Source organism: Genypterus blacodes, unplaced genomic scaffold, assembly GCF_046128005.1.
Source record: "Genypterus blacodes isolate CSIRO-AG114 ecotype Tasmania unplaced genomic scaffold, CSIRO-AGI_Gbla_v1 ptg000053l_1, whole genome shotgun sequence".
Lineage (NCBI taxonomy): Eukaryota > Metazoa > Chordata > Actinopteri > Ophidiiformes > Ophidiidae > Genypterus > Genypterus blacodes.
Window position 1 is genome coordinate 5,099,713 of NW_027466865.1, and position 25,976 is coordinate 5,125,688.

Sequence of the window (25,976 nt, forward strand, 5' to 3'; positions counted from 1 at the left end):
GGTCCAATCGATGTCCGACAATGAGCGCCGCGGTTGTGGTGGAAATCACAGATCCAGCAGGCTGGATGGGTGGAGGAGGAGAGATGGTGGAAGTCCTGGTGCCTGAACTGGGAGAGACAAACCTCATTTAGGCAGCAGATAACACACACAGCATCACGTTGTCCACCACCCGCGTCTCTCTCTCTCTCTCTCTCTCACTCTCTCTCTCTCTCTCATTACCATAAGCTCACCGGCTACACCCCCACTCTCTCACCCAGACTGTAGCTATGTCACAGCTCAGTGCAGTTGTTTTTTTAATAAATCCGATCCTTATTACTACTATCCTTGCATTATACGCTCAAACCCCTACAATGCTTCAAATAAACTAACATTTGCTTGTGTTTTATCGTAATTCACCTCCTGTCGTCTTTATTTGCACAGATTTGTTAACAATCCTGCAGTTTCCTTGTCGTCTTGGTGTAAATCTAGCCACAGACCCCGTGTGCGCCCTCCACGCCCCGCATCCACATCTGGTGGATACATCCGCTCCCCTCCTACTCACATCACACTCTGCCTTTGAACTGCCTACGTCACCGCACCGTCCTCCGCAGTGACGTCACCCGCTGCTCAAGGGACTCATGTCGTTTGATGCCGGTGTGTTTAGCAAGTTTATTGGGAATAACTTGGAGCAACAACCAGTCCTTCTGGGTTACATATTAAACAGAACTATAAAAGGTAGAACAGCAAAATGTGCACACATAATCAAGTTATATCACACAATATGCAATATTGTGGAACGTTTAGTTATTGTTATTATTATTACATTATTACATGTTACAGTGACTGATTTAATGACATTGTCACCTTAAGTGTTTGATTCCAGTGTTATATTACATTTTTTTGTACGATGTATTGAATTATCGATGTATTTTACGGTGGAATGTTCCTTTAACGAGAGAACGGGTACGTCCCCTTTAAATCGATGATCACGGCGTCAACACGGAAGTAGTTGAGTTAAACCAACCCCACTCACTTTTTGTTTACATGTGACCCATTTGGTAATCGTTGCTGAGTGCAGGATCTAAAGATAAGTCATATATCTTCATACAATTACTCTAGACTCGTTCGCGTAGAAACTTGTTCAATTCCAGACACTTATAATTGAATTAGCCACCTTATCGCGGTTTTAACAGCTACGTTAGCTAGCTAGCTTTGAGTTTCGCTTTCCCCAGAAGTCCTCCCGTGTCGGTCTCGGCACCGACAAGAGCCTCGGCAATGACGAGTCCTGCTTAGTGCGTCGGCTGTTTACAGTGGCTACAAAGTGTCAGGGACAGTCGGTGAAATTGATGCAGGAGCTCCGCGAAGTCCTGCAGGATGTTCCCCCGCGGCACCGCACCGAGGGGGCGGCCAGCCTCAAACAGAGGCTGGGTCCTCCCCGTGCCGCGACACCCGCTGGGACCAGGCGGCAACAACAGGTACGACAAACCTCTAAGTGTTAGTGTGGTGAAGTTTTCATGATGAAAGCCCTCATATGGTACCTGTGTGTTTGTGTGCAGGTTTAATAACGCTGTTCCAGAGACTCTACCTCCGTATGAATGGAGGCTTACACCACCTCCATCTCCAGTCCCTCTTCCTCCTCCACCTCCTGTTCCCTCTCCTCCTCCGCCACCTCCTCACACACAGACTACGGCTAATAGGCGCAAGTAAGTACTCCTTTTTAAACTTCTTCCATCTTTATTTGCCTCTTGTTTCTTGATCTGGTCCATGATGACGTTGATTCCAATTCAGTCCTGGGGGAGAAATCTCCCCCTAAATGGACGTGTTATCAGACAGACATATCCTTTATAAGTGGGTTGAACTGGAACACACTTTTGAACGCATGCCGCTCTCTCTTTGTTGTGTCCTCCAGGAGATCGAGCGAGGAGCACAGCCTCGATGTCGTCAAACGTCAGCGCATCAACATCTCCCCCCGCCCACAGTGGAGCGCGCCGCCTATTCCACTCCCTCCTCCCCCCCGCCGGTATGACCAAGAGGTGGCGGGGACCTCCAGGGTGGCCCAAGCCAGTCATGATCCTGTCTACCATACCCCAGATGTCCCATATGTCCCATCCTCTCAACCACAGCCTCACACACATCCTGTCCCAGGAAGTTCCAGCACCCTGCAGTCCTATGCAGGGGATAAGGTAGCGTGAATAGAAAATCAGGGAAATGGAATCATTCTTGTGCCTGCATGTTTGGCTTTGTTGACTGTTGTTGACTGAGAGTGTCTTCTAGCTGAGCGGCCAGATGGTGGAGCTGTTTGAAGCCTGCCAGCAGCAGTACTCTGATTTGGTCCGGAAGGAGAATCTGCGGTCTCAGTTGCAGAGTGACATACAGAGTATCATTCCAGGTGTGTGTGTGTGTGTGTGTGTGTGTGTGTGTGTGTGTGTGTGTGTGTGTGTGTGTGTGTGTGTGTGTGTGTGTGTGTGTGTGTGTGTGTGTGTGTGTGTGTGTGTGAGTGATCCATGCAGCTGTCCTCTGCTCCATTCTGGCCACCTGTTATGTTCTTTATTTACTAAACATCTTTCCCACAGACGCCCGGCTTTACTTAACCGGATCTTCTATGAACGGTTTGGGCTGCAGGAGCAGCGATGCCGATGTGTGTCTGGTGGTCGACCAGCGAGATGTGAGTATCTGCACTCGCCCCAAAACTGTATTCAGAGTCTGAACATGTAAGATCCACAGTCGTCGTAGATACTCAATTGAAAACACACACTTTTATTCTATTTCAGGGGCGACGTGAACCTATTGCCGTACTCTCTGTCGTCCAAAGGCTCTTGAGGTCGTTGCGTGAGTAATAATAATGTATTTGCACCCAAGAGCGCTTCATTTAGAGTAACTATTACCTCATAATTATGCTCTCAACTTTGTCTGAATGGCCTCAATCTTCCTTGGTCCTGGTTACCACTGTGTGTTCATAATTAAACTCAGATATGAGGTTCTTTCCAGACACCACTAGGGGGAGCTATTCACTCACAGTTTCGTTTAACAGTTAATGAAACTAGAACTGCCATGAACGGGTTTGACCTGTGTTTGTATTCAACAGCATATGTTGTGAGAACACAGCTGATCAGAGCCAAGGTGCCCATCCTCAGGTTCAGAGACAGAGGCAGGTAAGGAAGGAAGTCTCACCTGCTGTAAAAACATTCTCCAAGTTCTGACACCATGTTTATCTGGGCTCTTGTTTCCCACTCATCCCTCCTCAGTGATCTGGAGTTTGATCTGAATGTCAACAACAAAGTGGGCATCAGGAACACATTCCTGCTGAGGAGTTATGCCTATGGTGGGTGAGACCGGTGCTGGTCATTTGCATGACGCCAATAATTTCACAATTCCTCCCAGAAACAAAGGCAAAGGTGTGTGTGTGTGTGTACTGTGTTTGTGCGTGGTTGGGTGTCTCAGCCGACCTCAGGATCAGGCCCATGATCCTCGTCGTCAAGAAGTGGGCGCGGCACAATCGCATCAACGACGCCAGCCAAGGGACGTTAAGCAGTTACACGCTGGTGCTGCTGGTGCTGCACTACCTCCAGAGTTAGTACACAGTCTCTCTCTCTCTCTCTCTCACACACACACACACACACACACACACACACACACACACACACACACACACACACACACACACACACACACACACACACACACACACACACACACACACACACACACACCGAGTGAACCATTATTTTTAAGGTGAATCTCATCATTTGTGTGTTTTTGGTCCCTGCAGCTCTTCCCAAGCCGGTCCTGCCCTCTCTTCAGCGAGACTACCCAGTAAGTGTGTGTTTACAGTCGCTCCATATCAAACATCACTTCCAGTATCTGCTGTAAAATCTACAATGTGTCCATGTTTAATTGAACCGTCTGCTGTGAGAGATGATCAGATGACCACACACCACTCCACACGTTTCCGTCGGGGGCTGAGCCTTCGTCCTGACGTCCTGTGTGTTTTTTACTAGGAGTGTTTTAATCCGTGTTTGGAGATCGACGAGGTTCCAGAGCGGCCCAAACACATCCCCTCCTTCATCTCATGTAACCAGTCCTCTCTGGGAGATCTGCTCCTGGGCTTCCTCAAATACTACGCCACAGCGTTCAGGTATAGCCCACAGGCCGCGCATTCCTCACACATTCTTCCTCTTCTCCAGCCTCCTCTCCACTCTCCAGTCCCCCTCCCTCCTCTTCGTCTTCTATCCCGCGTCCTTCTCCTCTGGTTTCATGTGTCTGGCTGACGGGCAGCGGCAGGTGGGACCTTTGGCCTTACCGTGTGTGTGTGTGTGTGTGTGTGTGTGTGTGTGTGTGTGTGTGTGTGTGTGTGTGTGTGTGTGTGTGTGTGTGTGTGTGTGTGTGTGTGTGTGTGTGTGTGTGTGTGTGTGTGTGTGTGTGTGTGTGTGTGTGTGTGTGTGTGTGTGTGTGTGTGTGTGTGTGTGTGTGTGTGTGTGTGTGTGTGTGTGTGTGACACAGATGAACTGAATGTACAAACCAGCACTGATTCTCCTTGTTTGCATCATCAGTTGAGAAGCTCTCCATTGTGTCAGCAGGAATATCACACACGTTTCTGCAACTCGTAAATCTTTAGTCAGTTTGTTGTTTACCCGACTGTAATGACGACTCTCCTCAACCAACCACCTGCTGCCAGTCAGTGATCTGAGCGTTTGAGCGTCACTTCCTTTTTTGCGCATTTGACAAAGTAACTTCAGTCCTTATCGTCTTTTGTTTTTTTCTGACTTGGTTTCTACTTTAACCTTGAAATGCCCTCAGAGAGACGCTACATTCCTGCTAATCTAAGGTAAAATTGTGAGAGTAGAAAGGAAAAGGAATCTGGGGGGAATTTTGATTGTGTGACTAACATTTTAAAGTTCTAATCCTTAAAAGTTAAATGTTAAATAGATTTTTACAGAGCTGATGGAAGAATCGATACTGACTGTGGTCCAAATCAGATTAGAACTGTTAGAACTAAATTGTGGCAGGTAGAAAATCTCCAAATGGCTTCTGTGCCCTGCAGGTGGGATCAGCAGGTGATCTCTGTGAGAGAAGCTCGAGCTCTACCCAGGACCCGTTCTTACGAGTGGAGAGGCAAATACATGTGTGTGGAAGGTAAACATCAATCCACACTACAACATAGAGTTTGATAAGAATTTACTGGAACAACCGGATGAGAGATCGTCCCAGCAAAGTTCCTATATGGAGTTCTACTTTGCATTTCAGAGCCGTTTGAAAGGAACAATGTAGCCAGAGCCGTGCATGAGAAGGTCAAGTTCGACCTCATCAAAGCCGAGTTCGCTCAGGTAACCTTAGCTTCCTTCACGTTTCTTTCTCCCTTCATCCCCCTGTCAGCCGGTTCTGGTTTACTCATCATCCCTCTATTGCTGCTTCTTCTTCTTCTTCTTCTTCTTCTTCTTCTTCTTCTTCTTCTTCTTCTACTATCCCGTGCAGTCGTATCGGATTCTACGCGAGAGGAGGGACCTGAACTCCATCCTGCCAGTCAGAGCCACCATAAACGAGGAGGCGTCCAGGACGTAAGGGATCCGGCTTATCAGACAAGCCGAACCGGAGTCTTCTACCTCAAAACAGGCCCTGACCCCGGAGATGTTGCGACACCACCGTGGGATGTGCTGAGAGAGGAGGAGCCCCCCCCCCCCCCCCTCAACCCCCTGCTGCCTCCCCCCCACCGGACCCCAGAGACTCTGAATAAACCCCCCCCCCCCCCCCGCCTCGGCGTTGATCGTCTCCGCGGCAGAACCTACTGGAATTACAACGCACACTGTCACTTTGCCTCACTTGGGGGTCACATTAGGGTCACCGAGAGCAGAGAGGACAAGACGGCGGCTTTGTTTACTGTATCAGAAGATGTAAAAGTAGCAAGAACATCGGAAAAAACCCATCGACGGCGTTAAACCTTGGCAGGAATGAAAGGAGAGCAGCCTCCGTCTCAGATAATGACTGTCACATCCACATTGCAAGAGCCATACTGTCTGACAAGATGCCATGCTGGCTTTATTGCCAAAACCTCTCAATATGTCGCCGGCACCATTTTTGTATTGGTTCCACCTCTACAAACCGGTATCATAATTTAAAAGGCAGCCTTTTCTTCTTCTTTTCCAAGGTCAACAGGGATGCTATCATGGGGTCAAACACTGTAGAGGCATTTAGTTTTTCTACAGATGATTTATTATTGTTGTTATTATTATTATTATTGTTGAATGATCTTTCTTCACCACAGTCAGGCGCGTTAAGCTCCTCTGTAAACTGCCCATCACTCAGTCTGATCTGACTGGGATGTGATCACTCGAGGGGTGCGAAGAGCAAAGACTCTCATACCTTTGTTATACCTTTCATGATTCATTCTCACGCATTGTAAGATTCTCTCCAGACTGCTGCAAAGCCTATGCTGTGTCTTTAAGGGTTACGTTTAGGCTCGCAATGCTATTATTGTTTGACAAAAGCTAATGTGTGAGTCACTCATGAAGAGTTGCTTTATTGCATAAATCACTCTTGAGTGTGATTTCCTTGCCTCCTGACTATTTTCTTCTCATTTTGTACAACTCTGACTTTTAAGATTTTTATTTAAAGAATTAAATTTCTGAATATGTGTGATTGATTTTATGTGTGTGTGTGTGTCAGAAGCTCCTACATGCTCTTAGTTATGTAAAGAGCCAAAAGCATTGCTATCTTCCACATCTGACTGTAGACAAATTCCAGGATTTAGTCCTGGTGTTATTCTACTTAAACTGATCTCTAAATGTTTACAATCACTCAGCCATCAATAAATATGAAACAAGGGCTCCCACAGCTCTTGTTTTCAGATTTGCTCTGAGGCTTTGATGGTTTATTACAGAGTTTTATGACTTTTGCATAATGTCAGCATAGCCAGCAGGTTTGTGCCAAGCATACCTTCAGACTTGTTGGGGGGTTGGTGAGGTTCTGTTTCAGCATGGCCTATATTTAACTCAGCAAAGGGGGTTTTCATCTTAAAGTCGTATTGCCCCAAACAGTCAGCCAGCCAGCAGCACTGATCCACAGCTTTGTAATGTAAAATAAATCTTCTGTGAGTGAAATCTTGGAAATGTAATTAGTTTAAAGAGTTTATTTTAAGTGTTTTACTCTGAGTGAGTAAGAGAGACCTACATTTTCTGCTCACTGCCTCGTCAATCTTTATCTCCACTCCCCTCCATTCAGTCCCCGCTCGCTCTATTTCTGGCCCCCGCTGAGTCAGATGGAGGGTTCCCAACTTGGAAAGACGCAAACAAGCAGACAAACTGAAGCCAGAGTGGCTGAAACCATCAGAAGGACATTAAAATCCACAGAAAAAAAACATTTTGGACTACAAAGGGGTGACCAGAGGACTAAACTAAGATGGAGGAATGCGAGAGTCTGGGCTCAGAGGTGGGAGAGCTAAACGAGTTTCAATGCGAGGCTCCAGAGGAGATCGACCAGGACGATGAAGACGAGGTGGAGGAACTGCAAAACAGGTGCTTCCTCTGACCTTTCGCTCATACAGCTGTTTGGCGCTTACAAACTAACAACATTGACTCTTTATCGTGATCTAATATCTGCTGGGAGGTCTCACCATGACAGCCACAGTCTGTTTGGATGCAAACCATGGGACAAAGAAAGGGAGATAGAGATATTATTAGCCTTTTGTCTGGTTGCTTCAAATGAGAGGATGAACGGGTGTTTCCAAGTTTATACAGAGCAGCCCCTACATTGACCTCATGTAATAGAAACCAATCAGCTGATGTGCTCACCCAAGGAGTCCTACTCTAACATTTAATACTATTCAGAACCCTGTATTCTAGATATCACGTATCTACCCGTGTCATAAATAGTAGAAGACATTGATATGTGGGACGCATCCGGGGGAGGCCAAACGTCTCTTTTCTAATATTACATCGGTGACGTTTAGGGACGTCACTTTGCTGCATGTCTGCTTCGGTCAAGATGTATTCTTATGAATACATACAGGAGTGACAAGCTCAGAGCACATTTGATCACTTTTTTTTATAAGACATAGCCGACCCTGACACACAGGCACTCTAATGCTGCAGATCCACACGTCTGTAGTGATCACATTGACGAATGGCTAAAGTGATAGTCCCGTCTCCGTGAAATGTGACGGTGCTGGCACATGAGATATGTTTTTTTGATTCATCGGTTTGTTCTCAGCTTGCATTTCAGTGAGCTGTGCCAAAAGAATCTCCTCTTGCAGTTAGTCAGACATCTTCTTGTAAACCGTTTAAACTCTGTGCGCCTTCTTCTAACTCTGTTCATTTCTCTCTCTTCAGTCTGCGAGAAGCGGTCCAGGATCCGTCTGTGAAGCCCAAACTGCAGTGCCTGATGGTGGATCCGTCCTTCTCCATGGTGACTGTCCAGAGCGAGGACAGTGGTATTGTTTGGGAGACGGCCTCCAGTCGCTGCTCCACACCGTGGGCCTCTGAGACCAGCTCCATCTCTGAAGCCTACAGCATGGAGGGCTCTGGAGCTGCAGGCAAGATCACCATTGTCTTCGATGAGGAGAAGATTACCCGCAGGAGGATAAGATCTGGAGGGAGGATCAGCCGGTTAGGAGACAGACTGAGCCGACAGGGTAGTTCGAGGTCGGCTTCAGCTCTGGGGGTGGAGAGACCTGAGATGGCGGAGGTTTCTCTTCCCAACATCAAACAAGAGAAAACCGACACAGAAGCAGACTTGGAAGAAATCAAAGACAAAGATCAGCAGCTGTTTAGTTTGATTTCTGAGGGTTATGAGATTCTCAACATCAGAGTTCCGTCTAAACTTCCCACTGTTGATGAGGAGGAAAGCACAGAGCTGCAAGAAAATTTGTCTTATCTAGACCAAACTCCCAGGATCAAGTCTCGAAAGCAGCATGACGGGGCATATCTACAAAATCATGTTTCACCAGGAGAGGAGGAGGAGGGGGAGTCACAGGAGCACCAAGAGGTATTTGAACTCATCATTCTTGTCATTCACCTAAAGTATCTGTAATTATTTTTCATGTAGTAGAACTGTACAAATTCCTTGATTAACTGGTTTTATTCTCCTTATAAGCCCTCAAAGCAAGACTCTGATCAGCAATCAGCAGATACAGTGGCCGGTCATACTCAGACGGACAGCACTGGGGATATGGACTACTTTGAGAAGTTCACCCTGTTGGATGAGATTGTTCCTGTGCAACAAGCTCCAGAGCTGCAGGAGGACGTGGCTCAACCTGTGGCCCCGGCAGAGGAGGAAAAGCCTGGTCAGGAGGCAGCCACAGACAGCCCGGAGGCATCAGAGGACTCCTTTGTTTTTGTCACAGATGTGGAGATACCTGGGGAACACCTGGATGAGGTCTTCTATGGAAATGGAGCTCAGGTTGAAGCACTGGAGCAAAAACAAGACAATGAGGATGAGGCAGGGGCACCAGTGAGAACGAGAAGAGAGAGCCAGAGATCTGGCGGTTCGGTGTTGTTTACAAGCGAAGAGACCACCCTCACCCCCATCTTTATCTCCCCCGGACCTCCTAAAATTATCGACCTCATCCTGCTGGAGGAGCCCACAGCCATGTCCTTCATGTATTCTGACCTTTACGAGGATGCCATGGGTGAGAGGAGGAGAAGCGACGGGGAGTGCTCAGAGGCCGAGAGCGTGATAACTGAGAAATCTTATAAAAGGGATGTGTCAGATCCAGAAGGGGTGGACGGCTACCTGGAAAAGTTCACTTTAAAAGATGAAATTCCCATGTTGGAGGTTAAAACTGATCTGGTGGAGGATAAAAGGGAAGGTCGCATGCTCTGGGCACAATCTGAGTTTGAAATGACAGGTTGTCTATCAAGAGTTCTTGAAGAAAAAGAAGAGGAGGAAGAAGGGAAGGGAAAGAAGGAGGAGATGATGCAGGAGGTGGATAAACAGATTGAAGATAAAGGAGAAACTGTGAGAGATACTGAAAGGGAGGAAATGCTGAGCTCCGTGGTGACTGAAGAGGGGGCCAGAACTTCAGAGGACTTGACGCAGGACTGTAAACTGGTGGAGAGGAAGGTGGAGGACGTGGAAGTGGAACACAAGGTGGAGGAAGAGCAGGGCAAGAGCAGCACTGATAAGCTGCAACCTGAAACTCAACAGGTGGACGTTAAAGTTGAGAAAACAGAAGAGAGCGAGGAGGGTCAGCCAGAAGAGACAGCAGAGGAAGTACATGAGACACATCAGACCCCAAAAACAAAAGAAACTGTTGAAGAATTTGTGAAGGAAGCAGAGAAGATGGAAGTGGAAGTCGCTCAGATGGTCGTTAAGTCTGATATTCAAACAGAAAGTGCAGAGTTCAAAGCTGCTGAAACTGAGATGGAGGAAACCTGTGAGGAAGTAGATGAGATAACGCCGCCTAAAACAGAGGAGGCTGAGACTGTGAGAACAGAAGAGCTCAGCCCTGCAGAACAACCGGCTGAGATGGAGACATCAGCTAAAACATCACTGAGGGACAAAACAGAGGCAGCTGAGCCTGAACATGCTGCACCTGCTGAGGTCATCACTGCAGGAATAAAGGAAGTAGCAGAAGAAACAGAACCTGCAGCACATGAAGAAGAGATTCAAACCCAACTTCAGGTATCTCCGCAGGAGGCACCGAGTGTGGAGGTCACAGGAGAAGAAAAAGGACAAGAGGAGCGAGTAACGGAGGAGTCAGCAGTTGAGAACCAATGCAGCGAATTGATCACCGAAGCTGAAACGGACATTTCACGTGAAGATACAGATTCAGAGAAGAAGCAAGTCCAAATCAAGAAGACGGATGAGAGAATAACTGCCAGCCAATCAGAAACAGGCACGGTATCTGAAGTCGAAGACAAAACAACGGTAGAGGACAATGGAGAGACGGTGAACCAGGGCGGCGAGTTCATCCTTCTTGTTCCCAAAGGACAAACAGTGGAAGTGGACATTGAGATAGACCAGGAGTCTGAAGAGATTCCAGAAAATGTTGAAGTTTGTCTCACTGAGGATAAAGTCTGTCTCACTGAGGATAAAGTCTGTCTCACCGAGGATAAAGTCTGTCTCACTGAAGATGTCTTAAGCCCTGAAAAGGTCCCTGAATACCCACAGCCTCTTCCAGAGGACAATATTGTAACAGAGACAGAACCAGAAGAAAAAACAGAAATGGCGGGGCCAGAAGCTTTGCCCAAAGAGGACTTAGACAGGAGCAGCTCACCTCCACACTGTGTGGAAGACGCCTACACAGAGGAGGAGACACCGGAGAAGAATTTGAAGGACATTGGAGTCTTGTTCCCTCTCAGGAGCTTTACTCCCCAGGAGGATTTGTCTGAGCTACAAAGAGTAGATCAGTCAAAGGCAGCAGATGTAGATCCAAACGCAGAGGTACAGCACAAGGTAGCAGATGTCCCAGAGAAGGACGTAATGAAAGGGGATGTAGGGGTAGAGACTGAGCTGCACAGAAAAGATGAAAAGCAAAAGATAGAGCATGAGGAGGAGGCTGCAGCAGGTCCAGAGGTGACGGCTGAGGACCTGGATTATGAGATCATATCCAAACAGGAGACCAGAGAGGAGACAGATGCGGAAATGGAGAGAGACACGGAGAGAGACACGGAGGAGACGAAGCCTGAGCCTGAGGAGAGAGCAGAGATGGCAGGTGTGGAGGTTGAGAAGGAGTCAGAGGACAGAGGTTTGGATCTGTCCCCGGAGGACAGAGGTCTGCCTCTATCTCCATTAGACAGAGGTTTGGATCTGGCCCCGCAAGACAGAGGTTTGCATCTGTCCTCGGAAGACAGAGGTTTGGATCTGTCCCCGGAAGACAGACGTCTGGATCTGTCCCCGGAAGACAGAGGTTTTGATCTGTCCCCGAAAGACAGAGGTTTGGATCTGTGCCCGGAAGACAGAGGTCTGGATCTGTCTCCGGAGGACAGAGGTTTTGATCTGTCCCCGAAAGACAGAGGCTTGGATCTGTCCCCGGAAGACAGAGGTTTTGATCTGTCCCCGGAAGACAGAGGTCTGGATCTGTCCCCGAAAGACAGAGGTTTTGATCTGTCCCCGGAAGACAGAGGTTTGGATCTGTCCCCCGAAGACAGAGGTCTGGATATGTCCCCTGAGGAAGATCTTACAGAAGCAGACTATGATTTCATCGATGCCGAAGAGGAGAGACAGGCCCGTCTGGCTGCAGAGCTGCAGGGGATGGACTGGTTCTGTCTCACCTGTGGTTGTCTGCTGTCAGAGGATGACTGCGGGTCTGCAGAGCACCGTGGTCACGTGCAGACGTCCGTGAACACTGCATATGACAACATCAAGGTGTTCTACTGCTATAAATGGGTTTTGTATCAACAATACATTTGCATACAATCACAGAATTGACAAATACTAATTAAGTAAAAAAAATAGAAATGAGGAGATTCTGCTCCCTGCTTTGATTGTAGAATACAAAGGTTTGATCAATGTTTACCTGTTAATTAATATGTTTCACTTTAGGGCCTTTAAGGGTCTGTGAAATTGCTTAGCTGGAAACTTCATTGATAACACATATCAATCATACTAGATTGAAAGACAGAAGCATGGTTGTGATATGCAGAGCAGAACAGAGGCCAACATGGTTAAATATAAAGATTCTACAGTGCGTTTTTATTACAACACATCGTTCTTATCATCACACACTTTCCTGGTGTCAGTATGGTGCATTTAAGTGTAAACTGGGTGTTAATAACCTGGCTTTTCGGAGCGTCGGCGTGGTGCGTTCAGGCTCCAGCCATGCACATTGAAGAGCTGTGATGTAATGATCCATTTTAACCGGTGGAAAAGGTCCAGGCGGGAACTGATATGTGATCTGTTGGTGACACAGAGTTCATTCTCTGGGTCATCACTTGGTCAGCCAGCTGCTTTAATAGTGCTAAATAATTGTTAAGTGTTAGTCTGATCCATTTTTAGACAGGTTATCCCTTTGTGTTCAAGAATAAAGGTCTGCAGAAGATTTCACGCGCAACATAATCATGAAACAGTGCCAGACAGACAAAATGTCTCATTGAGGAAACAAGGCCGACAAGACACACAGGGACATTTCATTTTGTCCTTGTGTGTCATATACACAGCTAAATATGTGAAACTGACTTTCAATTAGGATCCTCTGGTTTTTTAAGCTCTTTGAGTCTTCGCCCAACCACCCAGCTGGCACCTTATTCAAAGAAAAAAAAGTAATCAGCCAATTTCATCCCTATTTTGTGTGATGTGTTTATTTGGCTTGAGTTGTATCTGGAGTCTGGACAAGACAAAGATCAAAGCTTCAGCGCCCCCCTAAGGCGGGATCATATGGCACATCGGTAGTATGAGGTGGTGACAATAATAATACTAATAATACTAATAACAATTATGATGATGATGACAGCACAATGACCCTTTTCTTTATCTCAGCTTTATCTTGTAGTGATAAAAGACTTTATGATGTGTTTGAATGACAGGAGAGGCTGAGTGAATGGATCTCAGAGCTGCAGGGGAGGTCAGAGAATATTGAGGACCTGGTGTCTGAGCTGGAGCTGGCCTACAATTCTGTCGAGGTAAGAATAATAATAATTCACCTATCTCCTCTGTGAGAGCTTCCTCTCTGTCCTCACTGTGCCCATCAGTATCAGAGAAATCTAACGTCTCGCCTCTGACCCAGGACTTGTTTTTGGAGAGCGAGGACGCCATGCAGGCTCAGAACGAGGAGATGATGGCACAGGTGATGGAGCAGTACAACAACATGTCCTTCAGCATGGAGGAGGAGAAGAAGGCCAAGCTGGAGAGGCTCTACGACCAAATCGTCTCGTTCCAGGGGAGCGTCGACACGGCCAAGGCCACCCTGGAAACGGCAGCCAGAGAGGCTGAAACAGACGCGAGGGTGAGCACACTTATTGATCGACGAGGTCACACACGGCTACTGATCGCTGAGGGTCTGTGTCAAATTTCTGATGAATTCCTCTTCACTCTTATCTCCCACTAGTCACCTGAAGACATTCATGAAAGGTATTGTCCTGTCAGAGGATGGAGTGTGAGCTTACTAACAAATGACTGAACAGTGGTGACCAGCATAGCATGCTACTGGACCTGCACTACTTTGATCTCTAACCCATGTGAGCTGTTATTATGCTGATTGCTGAATTGTTATTTCAATGCCATGTTCAATTTCATTCTCTACTCACAGATCAAGCTTTTTGATCCTTACTTACAAAGAAAAAAAAGTTTCAAGAATTTTCTATACACTACACTACATTCCAAACATGATTTATATCACAAACAACCTGAATTATAATCTCTGGACTGGCAAAGGAACACATTCAAGTTTAGATTGCAGTATGTACTCAGAGGATAAAGGCTGTGGTTGTGTGGTCAGGCTCAAGGCAGCTCTGGAGGCAGCCATGTCGCTGGAGCTGGGTCCTAGAGCCGTGCTGGCATTTGAGGACTATGCCAAAGGCAACACTTCCAACTCACACCTTGCACAAAGCAAAGCAATCCCAGGTGAGCCCAGTATAAATACATCATCACAGACTGATCTGAAATATGCAGGAACTGTATCTGTGTCTTGTCCACATCAGTTATTAAACAGATTTTCCTGGTGTGTGTGTGTGTGTGTGTGTCAGTGCCTGAGAGGCCCACGCTGCAGCGCCAGGAGCCGGGCTCAGCCACCAGCAGCAGCGTTACTGTTTACTGGACAGTCAACCCTGGAGATATCATAGACTGCTTCCAGGTCTACTGCATGGAGGATCCACAAGGAGGTAAATACTGTGAGGGTGGTGCTTAATGATTGCTGAGGTTAGACAGCATACCTCTGCCAATGCCCAACAGTCGTCCAATGATGGCTCCATCTCATCATGATGAGATCTGGTTCCCTGCCATGTTAACCGTTTTTCCCTTTCGTTAATCCCAAAATGGAAAAATTGACATTTATCATTGTTCCGGAGTAAGTAGCTTTGGTTAAATGGAACTCGATTGAGGCTATATTTTTGAGATACAGCACTTTTTGAAGATTTATAGCAAAATGGTGAGGAATAGCTAAAAGGAAAGATGAGATTTTTGTCCTGCTTGGTCCAGACATATTTTGATGTAATGACTGAATAAGCAAAAGTGCTGTCCACAGCTGTGACAGAGGAATACCGCGTCACAGTGAAGGAGAGTCACTGCGCCCTAGAGGAGCTCGAACCAGACAAGACGTACAAAGTGTGGGTGATGGCTGTCAACTACACCGGCTGCTCTCTGCCCAGCGAGAGACTTCTCTTCAGGACGGGTCAGTGGACCTCAACGTTCAACCAGAAAGCATTATTTACGTTCTTACTTGCTGAGGATCAGTGTATACAATCGAATGTCTCTTTTTGTAAATCAAAACAAGCTCCCTCAGTGCCAGTGATCGACACCGAGCGCTGCACCATCACGTGGGACTCGGCCACACTGAGGTGGAATTCAGACGAGGAGACGCCTGGACAGAGTTTCACCTTGGAGTATTGCCGCCAGTGTGAACTGGAGGGGGAGGGGCTGAGGTGAGCCTCGATGTGTGGATCAGATCCGGATCACACAGGATGCACAATTATTCACATGGTTAACTGCTGACAGTAAAGGATAGATGATATGTCTCCTTATTGTGTCTGTGTGTGTGTGTTTGAGTCTAGATCCGTCTCAGGTATCAAAAGCTGTGAGCAGAAGGTTCTCGTGCAACCCAATGAGAACTACCTGTTCTACATCAAAGCAGTGAATGAGGCCGGCGCCAGCGAACAGAGCGAGGCCGCACTCATCTCCACCAAGGGTAAGAAAGATACACACACACACACACACACACCGCATACACACACCATATATGACTGTCCCTCCACATTACCTTCCATCCTCATTATCTTCTAACACCCGCTGAAGTTCCTTTTACATGGCTTTCTTTGTTATTATCAGGTACAAGATTCCGCCTGCTGGAGGAGTCGGCTCACCCGTCTCTGGAGCTGTCAGCAGACCAGAGCACCGTGCACTACTGTGAGGACGACATCACACCCTCCACAGATAAACAGTGAGTTTAACTACTTCTAAAACAGATGTGGCCACTCCCTGGACCGTCTTTTGGGAATACGCAAAGTGTTAAAATAAGATTATGTTTTTGTTTCCAGGTGTCTGTCCATTCTGGGTGAGTTACTGCCAGCACGGGGACATCACTACTGGGAGACGACCGTGTCAGAAGGCACTGCTCACAGGCTTGGTGTGGCGTATAGGACCGTGAATAGAAACAGCCCACTGGGTGAAAACAGCATGTCATGGTGTTTGCAGTGTCTCCCCACACTGTCCAGGTATGCAAAAAATGAATTTCCCCATTACTAAAATCTTTCCTATCATTGTTTTGTTCTAATCTCTCTCTCTCTCTCTCTCTCTCCCTCTCTCTCTCCAGTTGCAGGTATCGGTTACTCCATAATGAAGTTCAGTCTGACTTGACTCTGATTTCGTCGCCCGAGCGAGTGGGCACCCTCCTTGATTACCAGCTCGGTCGCTTGTCTTTCTACAATGCACTCACTGGTCAGCTGTTGGCCACCCTGAACCACTCCTTCACCCAGCCGTGCCACCCGGCCCTGGGCCTGGACACGCCGGGCAGCTTGGAGCTCATCATGGTGCCGGAGGTGCCAGAGTTTGCCAAGCACAGCTAGCTCTGCCAACAGCCTCACACAACCGAAGAGTTTACAGTGCTTGTTGGATTTCCATTATTTGAAATGGTTTTATACGTTAACATGACCACTATTGCTTTACTGAGAAATGTGCAGATATGACAGGACTGTAATATCCGCAGCAAATGCAAGAAAGGAGGGCTTGTAAATATCCAAATGATGATGATGATGATGATGATGTGTGAAATAGATTGGGATTGAATTTGATTGTCTTGGAAGTTCTCAATAGGTGGCTGTCTTTTGTTTTGTTAAGAAAGAAATGGGATGTTGTGGATGAATTTGAGGAGATTTTGGTCCTGCTGTGTGCTGACGTAAGAGTTTTGGTTCTAATGGATTTTTCATTTCCAGTAGTCTCCTGTTCCTTCACACAGTATATTGAAGTCAACAAAAGTCGCACAGAATCGTTTTGTCACCTCCATGTTTAAATACTGCGCTCACAGCTCCAGGAAATACACTGTAGCACTTTCTGAACTGCATTTCATATTGTGAATAGGCCTGTTTTATGTAAATAACCATTGTAAACATATGTGATCAGTTCTGTTTTTTATGTGCGTCTCACGGGAAATGCAGACGGACGATTTTCCTTCCCCTGTCTTTTAAAACGCAATTTCAGATTTGAGTTGAAAGAAAGTGATTATTTTTCTATTTGCACAACCGGACTGATTCAACTGTTTCTCCTCCTCTGCATTCACGCAGCTCAGTGGCTTTCTAATATTCACCACTAGAGGGCATCCGTGCCCCATCAGCTTGCCCGATGGAAGGACCAGGTTCAAATCCTGGTGGGAGTACTCTGGATTTTGCAACCTGCAAACTTTTTGTGCAGATTTCACTTTACATCAGAAATTCATGAAGTGATACATCTGAGTAGAAGACCCAAACAATTAATGTATAATCTCACTAGATGTTTCAAAGCTGGTTATCTGGGCCTTTAAGTACCTGTAGAAATGTGAACAATGACTTCACCCACATCATTTGAGTCACAACACCATTTTGATGGAAACAAACTTTCTGTTCCCTAATGAACCCTGCGGGAAAGAAGTCTCTCTCTAGCTACGGTTTCAGGTTATTGCCTCACAGTACAGAGTGACAGCAAAAGGCGGTGCATTCAAAGACTCTGTAATGTGACATTTGGACAGTTCTCTTGACTGACCGTGCCTGCAGCTTGTGGACTGTCTCTTCATCCTGCTGGGCGCGCCACTCGTCCTCCAGGGCTCCTCCAGCTGCCGGTACATCTGCTCCTCCATCTGCTTCCAAGCCTGTCCAATCAAAATATACAGAGTCGTGCGTCAGCCAGTTGTCATTATCAAGACTATAGTTTGAAGAGCGTTCCTTAGTGAGGTGGTCTTAAAAAAATTCTTCAGGACACTCAGGAAAAAAAAACAACCTTACTCTTAGGGGAATAAATAAAAAGGAAACTGAACTACATTTGCCAGGCAAGTTGTTCCATTGCATCAGACCAACTTTGTAGCAAAATATTTATTAATGATGAAAGCAGATTACTAGCATTTGCATTTTATTAGCATTTGCCTAACAAAGAATGTCAGGCACTTTGTCTGAACTACATTTGTGGGATTGTTAAAACACACGTCACATATTGTATCATAATTCATATTAGGCATTATGTGACCCATGCTGGCTGGAGCACTGAACTGATGTGATGGTGGCAGTGGATGAGTAACGCACCGTTTGCTGTCTCCAGGTCCCTCTTGAATTGGTCCTGGGGTTCAGATTGGGTCTGAAGACGCCAACGCTTTGCTCCTGAGCCTCCATCTCTGATAAATCTATTATGCGCTCTATAGCCTATAGCCACTGTGGCTTCATGAGTCACACACCCTCACGATAAAGCTATATAGTTTTGCTGAGCACATGTATAATTTCACCATCATTATATTGCTTTTTTCCAGGCCCCCATAACCTTTTACATCATCTTGGACACCTTTTCTCCATCTCTGGTAAAACAGAGGCAGAGTGAAGGGAGGCCACACACACGCAAGCCATCAGAGAACAGCTGCTGGCGTCCACGTGAGCTGTTGGACTGTAAGCTCTTGGCTGCTGGTCAGCTGGAACCAAAGAGAAAACCTTTTTTTGTAAAAGTGTAGCGACAGCCTCGTTATGCTCTGACAGGGACACAGTGAACGTTACTGTATCTGATATACAGATGTTGGGAGTGATGTATTTCAACTGTAAAATCTCAGCCGTCGAAGAGATGCGAGTTTATAACAGTCACATCAGATCCAAATGTGTTGTTTTTGTTGCCGCACAGCCAAGAGATGCCTCAGCGTGACCGATGAGTTTAGAACAGTGTCTGATGTCGACTCTTCATCATTCCCCTCCAGCTTAATTACTCTCATTTTTTCCATGACTTGAGCCAAATCCACACAAAGAACCCTCTGTTCTCCCAAACAACCTAGTGCACAATCAGAGACAAGGCAAGCAGGGGTGAAATCTTCTGTAATCACTCCTGGGAAAAGTAACGGTAGTGTGCCTTGGTGCTCTGGCTCCATTACAGGAAACATGCTCGTCTAAAAAAAACAAGTATTTCAAATCAAAGCTCTACTTGATTATTTATAGGCACATTTGGGAACACGAAGCCCAATGCTTATTTTGGATCCACACAGGGAAAAAATAAGGACAACGGGTGTAAATGGATTATCATTTGTATTGCAATGATCTGAAGAGAGCTGTGAACAACAATTGAAATGACAATGACATAATCTTGACAATTATGAAAGTCAATGTTGGAATCAGTATGGTCCACACACACCTATTTGTGGTCCAACAACAAAGTTTTCAGTTGATTGACGTTTAAAGGGAATGTGTGTGTGACGGGTATTTCTACTGTTCCTAATTTCACACTGAGGAGGCAAAGTCTGCAGGAAAACAAAAGCCACAAGTCAATAATCTTAGTGGGTTATGAGCGCAATGGCATGATCACAACAATAACAACATAACTTTATCAAACAGGACAAAAAAGGGAAAACAGCAGCTTCTCATTGACATACTAAATAATCAGACTGTCAAAACAAAACAAAAAGGCAGCTGATGACACATTCACAAACAAAGTAAAGGGACACGTCACTGCACACGAGGTGACTGTTAAATAAGCACTGCAAAGGAGAACCCAGCAGGAGAAGAAGACTGCACGCTGTGAAACACACGGCGTAACAACACACGTCAGTGGATCATTAATGGCAAAGCATACTGGCAATGAACCGTTTCCGAATGTTTGGAAAACACACACACGAGCACACAAGCACATACACACACACACACACACACGCATTAGTCCCATAAGGATTGCATGAATATGGGAAAAGTGTTTATAAGGCCCTTTCTCAGTGTATCCTAACAAAGGTTGTGTTCAGTCCTGGCGTAACAGGAATAACTTAAGTGCATATTAATTTATCTTATTTTACTTAAACTCATCATGACTGTATTTACTGTACATCTATACAAGCTATACAAAGCAGAGGAGGTGAGAGCAAAGCCAAGCAACACACTGTGATGTGACTGTGTACATACTGTACATTACGCTCAGCCTAATAACAGCGGGATTTACATATGTTCAGTGCGTATTAGTAAGCAGAGGTGGGACTGAGTCACTGTTTTGCAAGTCACAAGTAAGTCTCAAGTCACAACAGGTAAGTCACAAGTCAAGTGGCAAGTCACAAGTCCAAACTAACAAGTAATGAGTCGAGTCAAAACAGGTGAGTCAGATGTAACCAGTCCCAGGTGACAAGTCACAAGTCAAACTGACAAGTCACGAGTCAAGTCACTAGTTGAAATGTGCTCTATATCAAATGTAATGGCAGGATCATTATCTGTATTTTCATGTAAAGTATATACGAATGTAAAAACATCACATTTGTATTATTGTGAAATGTTTAATCTTTGGTTTGGGGGAAAGTCTATATCAAGGGTATCAAGTCTATACATGAAGTCACAAGTCAATGCTGTCAGAGTGTTTCTGTGTTGAGTCAGCAAACGTGCGAATCCAGTCCAGGTGCAGTCTGAGTCATGTGAGTCCACACTGATGTAAGGATGAAGGCCTAGAGTGCCGCTAAACGCTCTGAAATCCTCATTTATAAAAACTCTACACAGAATTTTACAACCTAGAGTCGAGTAGGAGAACTTCATATGACATCACACCACACATGAGGTGCTCTAGCTTTATACTGGTGTGTGTCCTTACACAACAACAGCTTTGAGAAACCAGTGTGTTATTTGCACATCACACACTGATTATGGTGTCGCGCGGGTGGAATAATTAAAACATAAAGTATATGAACATTCTGTAAATGAAAAAAAAAGGGGAGGAAAGGGTTAAAAAGAAAAAGGAAAAAGGTCAAATGGCCACCAAGCAGAGCCGCTTATTTCCCCTGCTGGACTTTTCATTTCCTCAGGATTTCTTTGGAACCTTCTGTGTCTTTCTCATTTAGCACCACTTCCCAGCATGCCATCCTTAACCACAAACATGCGCTCAATCCTTTTAAAAGCCTCACACATGCACGTCTCCACCTCAACCTCTTTCAAATCCATCATTTTCTTGAAATAGAACCTTTTACAATAATATAGGCTGACTAATTATGAAGTTATATATTCCATTCTCGTTGCAGTTGATCTGGATGATGCGCCGCCGTGGCCTCAGGATGTTGGATGTCTGCGTCTGTTAGGCAGAGGTTGAGCTCTTCTCGTTGGCCAGACTGGGTTTGGGGTCTGGCCTGTGTGGTTTGTGCTGCGGGCTGCTGCGGAGGTTGTCATCCATCTGCGGCAAAGGATGTATAGGTCAAGTCAATGTACACACGAGCTCGCTTTGTACTCGGCAAACGCAACAACGAACCCGGGCAAAGAAGGAAAAAGGGAAAGCAGAAGCACCTTCTCGATCAGGTTGGACTCTTTGTTTACAAGTTGAGTTAGTTTCTGTAGGTTGGCATCCTTTGTTTCCTGAACAGGTGGGGGAGGATCTGCGGGGAGAGCAGGCGAAAGAGAGAATGGGCAGAGAGGCAAAGAGAAAGTGGAGAATTAGTGTGACAGGAGCAGCGGGTGCATCACAGAGCGCCCAGGAGATAAAGCGGATACGAAAGAACAGACAGAAGCCATCTTTCCAGTGAAAGAAGGAAGATCTCAAGGGGGTTAGTTCAGCTTTGTGCAGACGCAGTCGCCACACGTCCCTTCATATCTTTGTGTTTATATCTCAGTAGTGTGTCTGTTGCAGTGTGTGAACAGTGAGCCTCACCAGGCTGGCTGGAGCTGAAGAAGACAGCCAGGATGTTGTCACAGAAGTGTGTGAGGTTCTCCAGCTGCCTGAGGTGGTTCTGCAGCGGGCTGCTGGGGAGACCGGCTTTGAGCAGCGGAGCCACGAATCCAAACACGAAAGCGTCCAGACTGGCCGGCCTGAGATAACGTATGCATACAATATATACAGTACATATAGTTATAATGTTAGACGGACAAGAACATTACTGAGTCACATCTCTTCCTGAATGATTCCTGGAATATTTGAGAATGACAATTAGAAATCTGATGGACATTCACTAGACAATTTGACGTGACATTATCCTCAATAGATCCACTGATTTGTCTACAATAACCGTGATGTTGATTTTTTTTTTTACTAATAAAACTGACACCTGAAAATGTAAAGGTACAAAGTTTGGCCATGTGTCGTGCAATTCCACACAGAGACAGTTGGAGGCGGTACTATTACATAAAAAGTGTTGATGCACTAACGAAGAGAGCAGAGGACCGCCAGCTGAAGTCAAGCAAAACACGGACGTAAACAATGGAGGATCGGGAACATTCAGGGAAAGAATAAATAGCTTTGTAACCGTTTTATGAGGTAGGAAATGTTTTCAATATGTTTGTTGGCGTGTGGTACTGTGTGAAAGAACACAACGGAAACGACGCAATGTTTGTTTACAAGGAACCTTCAGGGGGAACATTAGGACAACAGGCAGTTAATAACTTACGAGCTGCCAAAGAAGTAGTTTTCGTTGCCCAGTCTGTAGGAGAGGAGGTTCAGACACTCTTTAGCATCGCTGTAGATCTACAGGAGCCAACAGAGCAACAAGGGAAACCATGACACACACACACACACACACACACAGTGGGTCATGTGATTACAAAAACACATGGATCAATCTTCACCTTTCCTTCCACCTCAGTGATCCTGTGCAGTGGAGACTCTCCTTTGGTCAGCAGGATCTTGGAGAGAGCAGCTCTGGACCGGCGACTCGGGACCAGGAAGTTGAGCGGGAACGGCGAGCGGGAAGCGAACCACGGCCGGGTCAGATTGACATAGTTTTCTGCGTCCACCCAGAACGTGTGCAACTGTGTGGCACAAAACATCAACCTAAATATTAACAACCACGCCCAGGTGCCCAGGAGCGAGCAGGAAGTGCTTTCTTCTTACCAGAGCTGGACGTAGTTTCTCTTCAAGCAGGGCGATGTAAGCCATGGTGTCTGCACCTTGTCGGGATGTCAACTCATAGTCTGCATTAAACCTCTGAAAAAGACTAATATTAATGTGGGTCTGCTGGTTCTGGGGGAGTTATAGGGACAATAGACATCAGAATAATGAGAATGGACATTCTGGGTACATTGTGGTGAAACAGCGGACATTCTGCTCTTACTTGTTTTCTCAGGAAGTTGAGAATCTGTGTAGGTTCATGAACGGCAGTGTCTCCACAAACCAACTCTGGGACCGTCCCTGCAGGACAAAAGGACAGAGCAACATTGTCCCAGGATGAAGAAGAATGGACCACATCATTTAGATCAGGAATGGAGACATTTTTAAATAGATTACATGAGAATGATTCTGTTAAAATATACATTGACCTTTGTAATGTCCCTCGACTCTGTCTGCACGTTAACAAATCCACTGAAGGGTCGCAACCCAAACATAAGGAAATGAGTTTAGAAAAAGCTGCAGCCCACCTGTTAAGGTTTTCCACGTCCAGTCTATTGGAGAAACTGTGACCTTTGCCCCGGAGAACTTGGCATACGCCTGGAAGAAATTCCACAGTCAGTTCAGGAAAAATAGGAACAAAACAACAGCTAAAACAGCAAGTTTCTATTGGCAACGGTTTATCAATTTTCGTACAATATACATTTGGGAGCAATAAAAACACAACAATATTGGCCAAAAGTCTTTTTTAAGTTCACTGTTTGGAAAGATTTTTGTTTTATAAGGAGAGGGGCAGTATGTGAAATATGTCAGACAGCAATTAAATATTCAGCGGTCACAACAAATCTTCTAAGTTCTAAGAGTACATTAATAAAAGTATTTGTTGTGAGTGTTTGTTAAAGGTTTAAAGGTTTATGCTGATTTTTTATTATTATTTGCTAAGAAATACAGTTCAACATGAAAACATTAAGTAGTAGAATTAAAATAATTTAAAGGAAAATAATAATTTCAATTTACAATTTCAATTTCAAAAATCGCATTGTATCCTGTCGCACCGCATCAGCTCGCATAATTTGAATGCATCTTCAATACATCGGGATTCGGGTGATACCGAAAAGATGCAACATAAACTCGTAGAAACGTTGAATAAAATATTTAAACGGAATTTCTTGATTGTTAGTAGGAAAAACAAACTAAAGCGCCACTGTGCGGCAAGACTTGGGACTGCATGTTCCCCATATGTCAGCCAGACAGAGGACACACAGCTGGCACATACCTACGATCATTTACTGACACTTAACGCTCCATTCACGTGACGTCATTAGTAACCAAGCAGGACAACAACAAAAGCCCCACAGAGGTAAACACTGACCCCCCTGCTGACCTTGAAGCAGCGATTTGTGTTAGCAAAGACACTTCTGACAGCCACACACACACACAAACACAAACACACAGACATAAGATGGACACGCCGTGCAGATGTGGCGCTGACGTGTTTGACATCTGGACTAAATGTAAAAATGCAACTGGCATCATTCACAATTGCTACGTGCGACTCAGTTAAAGGTATCGAACCCACTACAATGGGTAACATAGCATGGAAGCTAACCGGGGGGAAACAAGAGAAGACAATGCCTCCGACAACCGGATGAGGAATCTGTCGCGTTGAACGCAGCGGTGGATACGATTGCAGTATTGTTCACAAGGAGGGCGTAAAGTTACCAGGACTATGAGAGACTCGGCATGGACAGACGGCAGACCCCAGTCTCCTCCCCAACATCTCAGCTCCATGGGAGTCGCCATGTTTCGGTTTCGCGGAGGAGTCGGTGACGTCACGAGAATTCTATCGCACCGTACAGCAGAGGGGTTGATACAATTTATATTGAATATATAATTAAAACATTTATGTAAGCAATATCGATGATTTAACGGCAACTGAGACCAGAGTGGAGCTTGATTGATAAGTTCTGAGCCTGAAGTGATCAGAATCTGTGCTCCCTCAGGTGAAGATGTCATGTTGAAAAGTCAATACCTGCTTGGCTCAGAACTTATCAATCAACCCTCAAGTGCAGAATTCAAGATGAATTCCTGTCCTCCTCAGATGTTAGATAGTTACTTTGCCTTTTTTTCTACAGGCCGGTTGCACCAGCATGAAGTTTGCCAGGTCAGAGAGCAGACAGCCAAACAGACAGACAGACAGACTGACTGGTGCGCAGCGATAATGCACACAGGGATGGTAAACGTCTCTCTGGCTCGGCTCTCGTGTTTCAGCAGAGGAAGCTCTAAGACGACTAACAGACATCTATGAAAAAAAGAACAGCCCCAAGTCTGTTTCCCTCTTTTCTCACATCAACAGATGGGATGAAATCGTGAGAGATACACTGTGTTCAGGCATGTAAAACCAGTTGTAAGTAGGTTAATTAGAATAACAAAGAATCACATGGCACAGAGACAGTAGTTCTGCTGAGTTATTGAAGCCAGTCCAGGAGTCCAAATCCACATGAAACAGGTTTGTGATGTTTGTGGAGAAGTAACAGCCAGCTGGAAGGAGATTTGTCTCCTGAGACTTTAGCACCATCCATCTCAGACAGCTTTAAGAGTTCCCAGAATGTAGTATACCGACCAAATTTAAAGTCTCTTGCCTGTCCCCTAAATAGATCAGACGAGAGATTTATGGTCATGAAAGGTTCATAAAGACATAATGTGACTCAGGTGCATAGCTGTGTCTGTAAGTAGAGCCTGTTTTTGTTTGTTTACATGACGTTTGTGGCTTGTATTTGTTCTTTCTGTCACTTCTGTATGCGCACACATGGACAACATAGTACCTGTGATTCTAACACCTAATTTACTCAAACCACAGTGGCACAGGATTACTCCCCCTACCTGCTGAAATGCTCCATACACTGCTCCCCTTTTTCATCATC

At 45.7% G+C, this 25,976-nt stretch overlaps 3 protein-coding genes across 4 annotated transcripts; 2 read left to right on the forward strand and 1 right to left on the reverse strand.

The window, feature by feature from the left end:
* The first annotated feature begins 974 nt into the window (after positions 1 to 974).
* Positions 975 to 6,608, forward strand: tent2 (terminal nucleotidyltransferase 2). Its single transcript, XM_076151014.1, has 14 exons — positions 975 to 1,454; positions 1,536 to 1,682; positions 1,889 to 2,162; positions 2,254 to 2,368; positions 2,553 to 2,644; positions 2,751 to 2,808; positions 3,065 to 3,131; positions 3,225 to 3,301; positions 3,421 to 3,549; positions 3,749 to 3,792; positions 3,978 to 4,114; positions 5,021 to 5,112; positions 5,224 to 5,303; positions 5,452 to 6,608. The coding sequence occupies exons 1-14, from the start codon at positions 1,354 to 1,356 to the stop codon at positions 5,536 to 5,538; spliced, it is 1,500 nt and encodes a 499-aa protein (XP_076007129.1). The 5' UTR covers positions 975 to 1,353; the 3' UTR covers positions 5,539 to 6,608.
* Positions 6,609 to 7,371: 763 nt separating this feature from the next.
* Positions 7,372 to 17,300, forward strand: cmya5 (cardiomyopathy associated 5). The gene is made up of 14 exons (XM_076151126.1): positions 7,372 to 7,487; positions 8,301 to 8,955; positions 9,064 to 9,859; positions 9,977 to 12,279; positions 13,437 to 13,532; positions 13,637 to 13,880; positions 14,302 to 14,472; positions 14,595 to 14,729; positions 15,092 to 15,238; positions 15,341 to 15,488; positions 15,618 to 15,751; positions 15,892 to 16,003; positions 16,101 to 16,277; positions 16,376 to 17,300. The coding sequence occupies exons 1-14, from the start codon at positions 7,372 to 7,374 to the stop codon at positions 16,626 to 16,628; spliced, it is 5,487 nt and encodes a 1,828-aa protein (XP_076007241.1). The 3' UTR covers positions 16,629 to 17,300.
* A 1,995-nt stretch (positions 17,301 to 19,295) lies between these two features.
* Positions 19,296 to 24,873, reverse strand: mtx3 (metaxin 3). 2 transcript variants are annotated; one of them, XM_076151153.1, is made up of 9 exons: positions 24,775 to 24,873; positions 23,583 to 23,652; positions 23,279 to 23,355; positions 23,059 to 23,151; positions 22,794 to 22,976; positions 22,616 to 22,692; positions 21,883 to 22,040; positions 21,522 to 21,610; positions 19,296 to 21,411 (listed from the first exon to the last, which is right to left on the reverse strand). In XM_076151153.1, exons 1-9 carry the CDS (start codon positions 24,853 to 24,855, stop codon positions 21,316 to 21,318), a joined length of 924 nt encoding a protein of 307 aa, XP_076007268.1. In that variant the 5' UTR covers positions 24,856 to 24,873; the 3' UTR covers positions 19,296 to 21,315. The 2 variants fall into 2 exon arrangements, with proteins under 2 accessions (XP_076007268.1, XP_076007269.1); XM_076151154.1 differs by lacking the exon at positions 21,522 to 21,610.
* Positions 24,874 to 25,976: the final 1,103 nt, after the last annotated feature.

What these genes read in the sequence shown, in the direction of transcription:
- tent2 (XM_076151014.1), top strand. Translation starts at nt 1,354, where the DNA reads ATGTTCCCCCGCGGCACCGCACCGAGGGGGCGGCCAGCCTCAAACAGA. An exon ending in GGTGCTGCACTACCTCCAGA is followed by an intron (nt 3,550 to 3,748) that starts GTTAGTACACAG and finishes TGGTCCCTGCAG; the next exon opens with CTCTTCCCAAGCCGGTCCTG. An exon ending in TACTACGCCACAGCGTTCAG is followed by an intron (nt 4,115 to 5,020) that starts GTATAGCCCACA and finishes TGTGCCCTGCAG; the next exon opens with GTGGGATCAGCAGGTGATCT.
- cmya5 (XM_076151126.1), top strand. Translation starts at nt 7,372, where the DNA reads ATGGAGGAATGCGAGAGTCTGGGCTCAGAGGTGGGAGAGCTAAACGAG. An exon ending in CGCACTCATCTCCACCAAGG is followed by an intron (nt 15,752 to 15,891) that starts GTAAGAAAGATA and finishes TGTTATTATCAG; the next exon opens with GTACAAGATTCCGCCTGCTG. An exon ending in ACACCCTCCACAGATAAACA is followed by an intron (nt 16,004 to 16,100) that starts GTGAGTTTAACT and finishes TTTTGTTTCCAG; the next exon opens with GTGTCTGTCCATTCTGGGTG.
- mtx3 (XM_076151153.1), bottom strand. Translation starts at nt 24,855, where the DNA reads ATGGCGACTCCCATGGAGCTGAGATGTTGGGGAGGAGACTGGGGTCTG. An exon ending in CCGAGTCTCTCATAGTCCTG is followed by an intron (nt 23,653 to 24,774) that starts GTAACTTTACGC and finishes AATTTCTTCCAG; the next exon opens with GCGTATGCCAAGTTCTCCGG. An exon ending in AACTACTTCTTTGGCAGCTC is followed by an intron (nt 22,041 to 22,615) that starts GTAAGTTATTAA and finishes ACGTTATCTCAG; the next exon opens with GCCGGCCAGTCTGGACGCTT.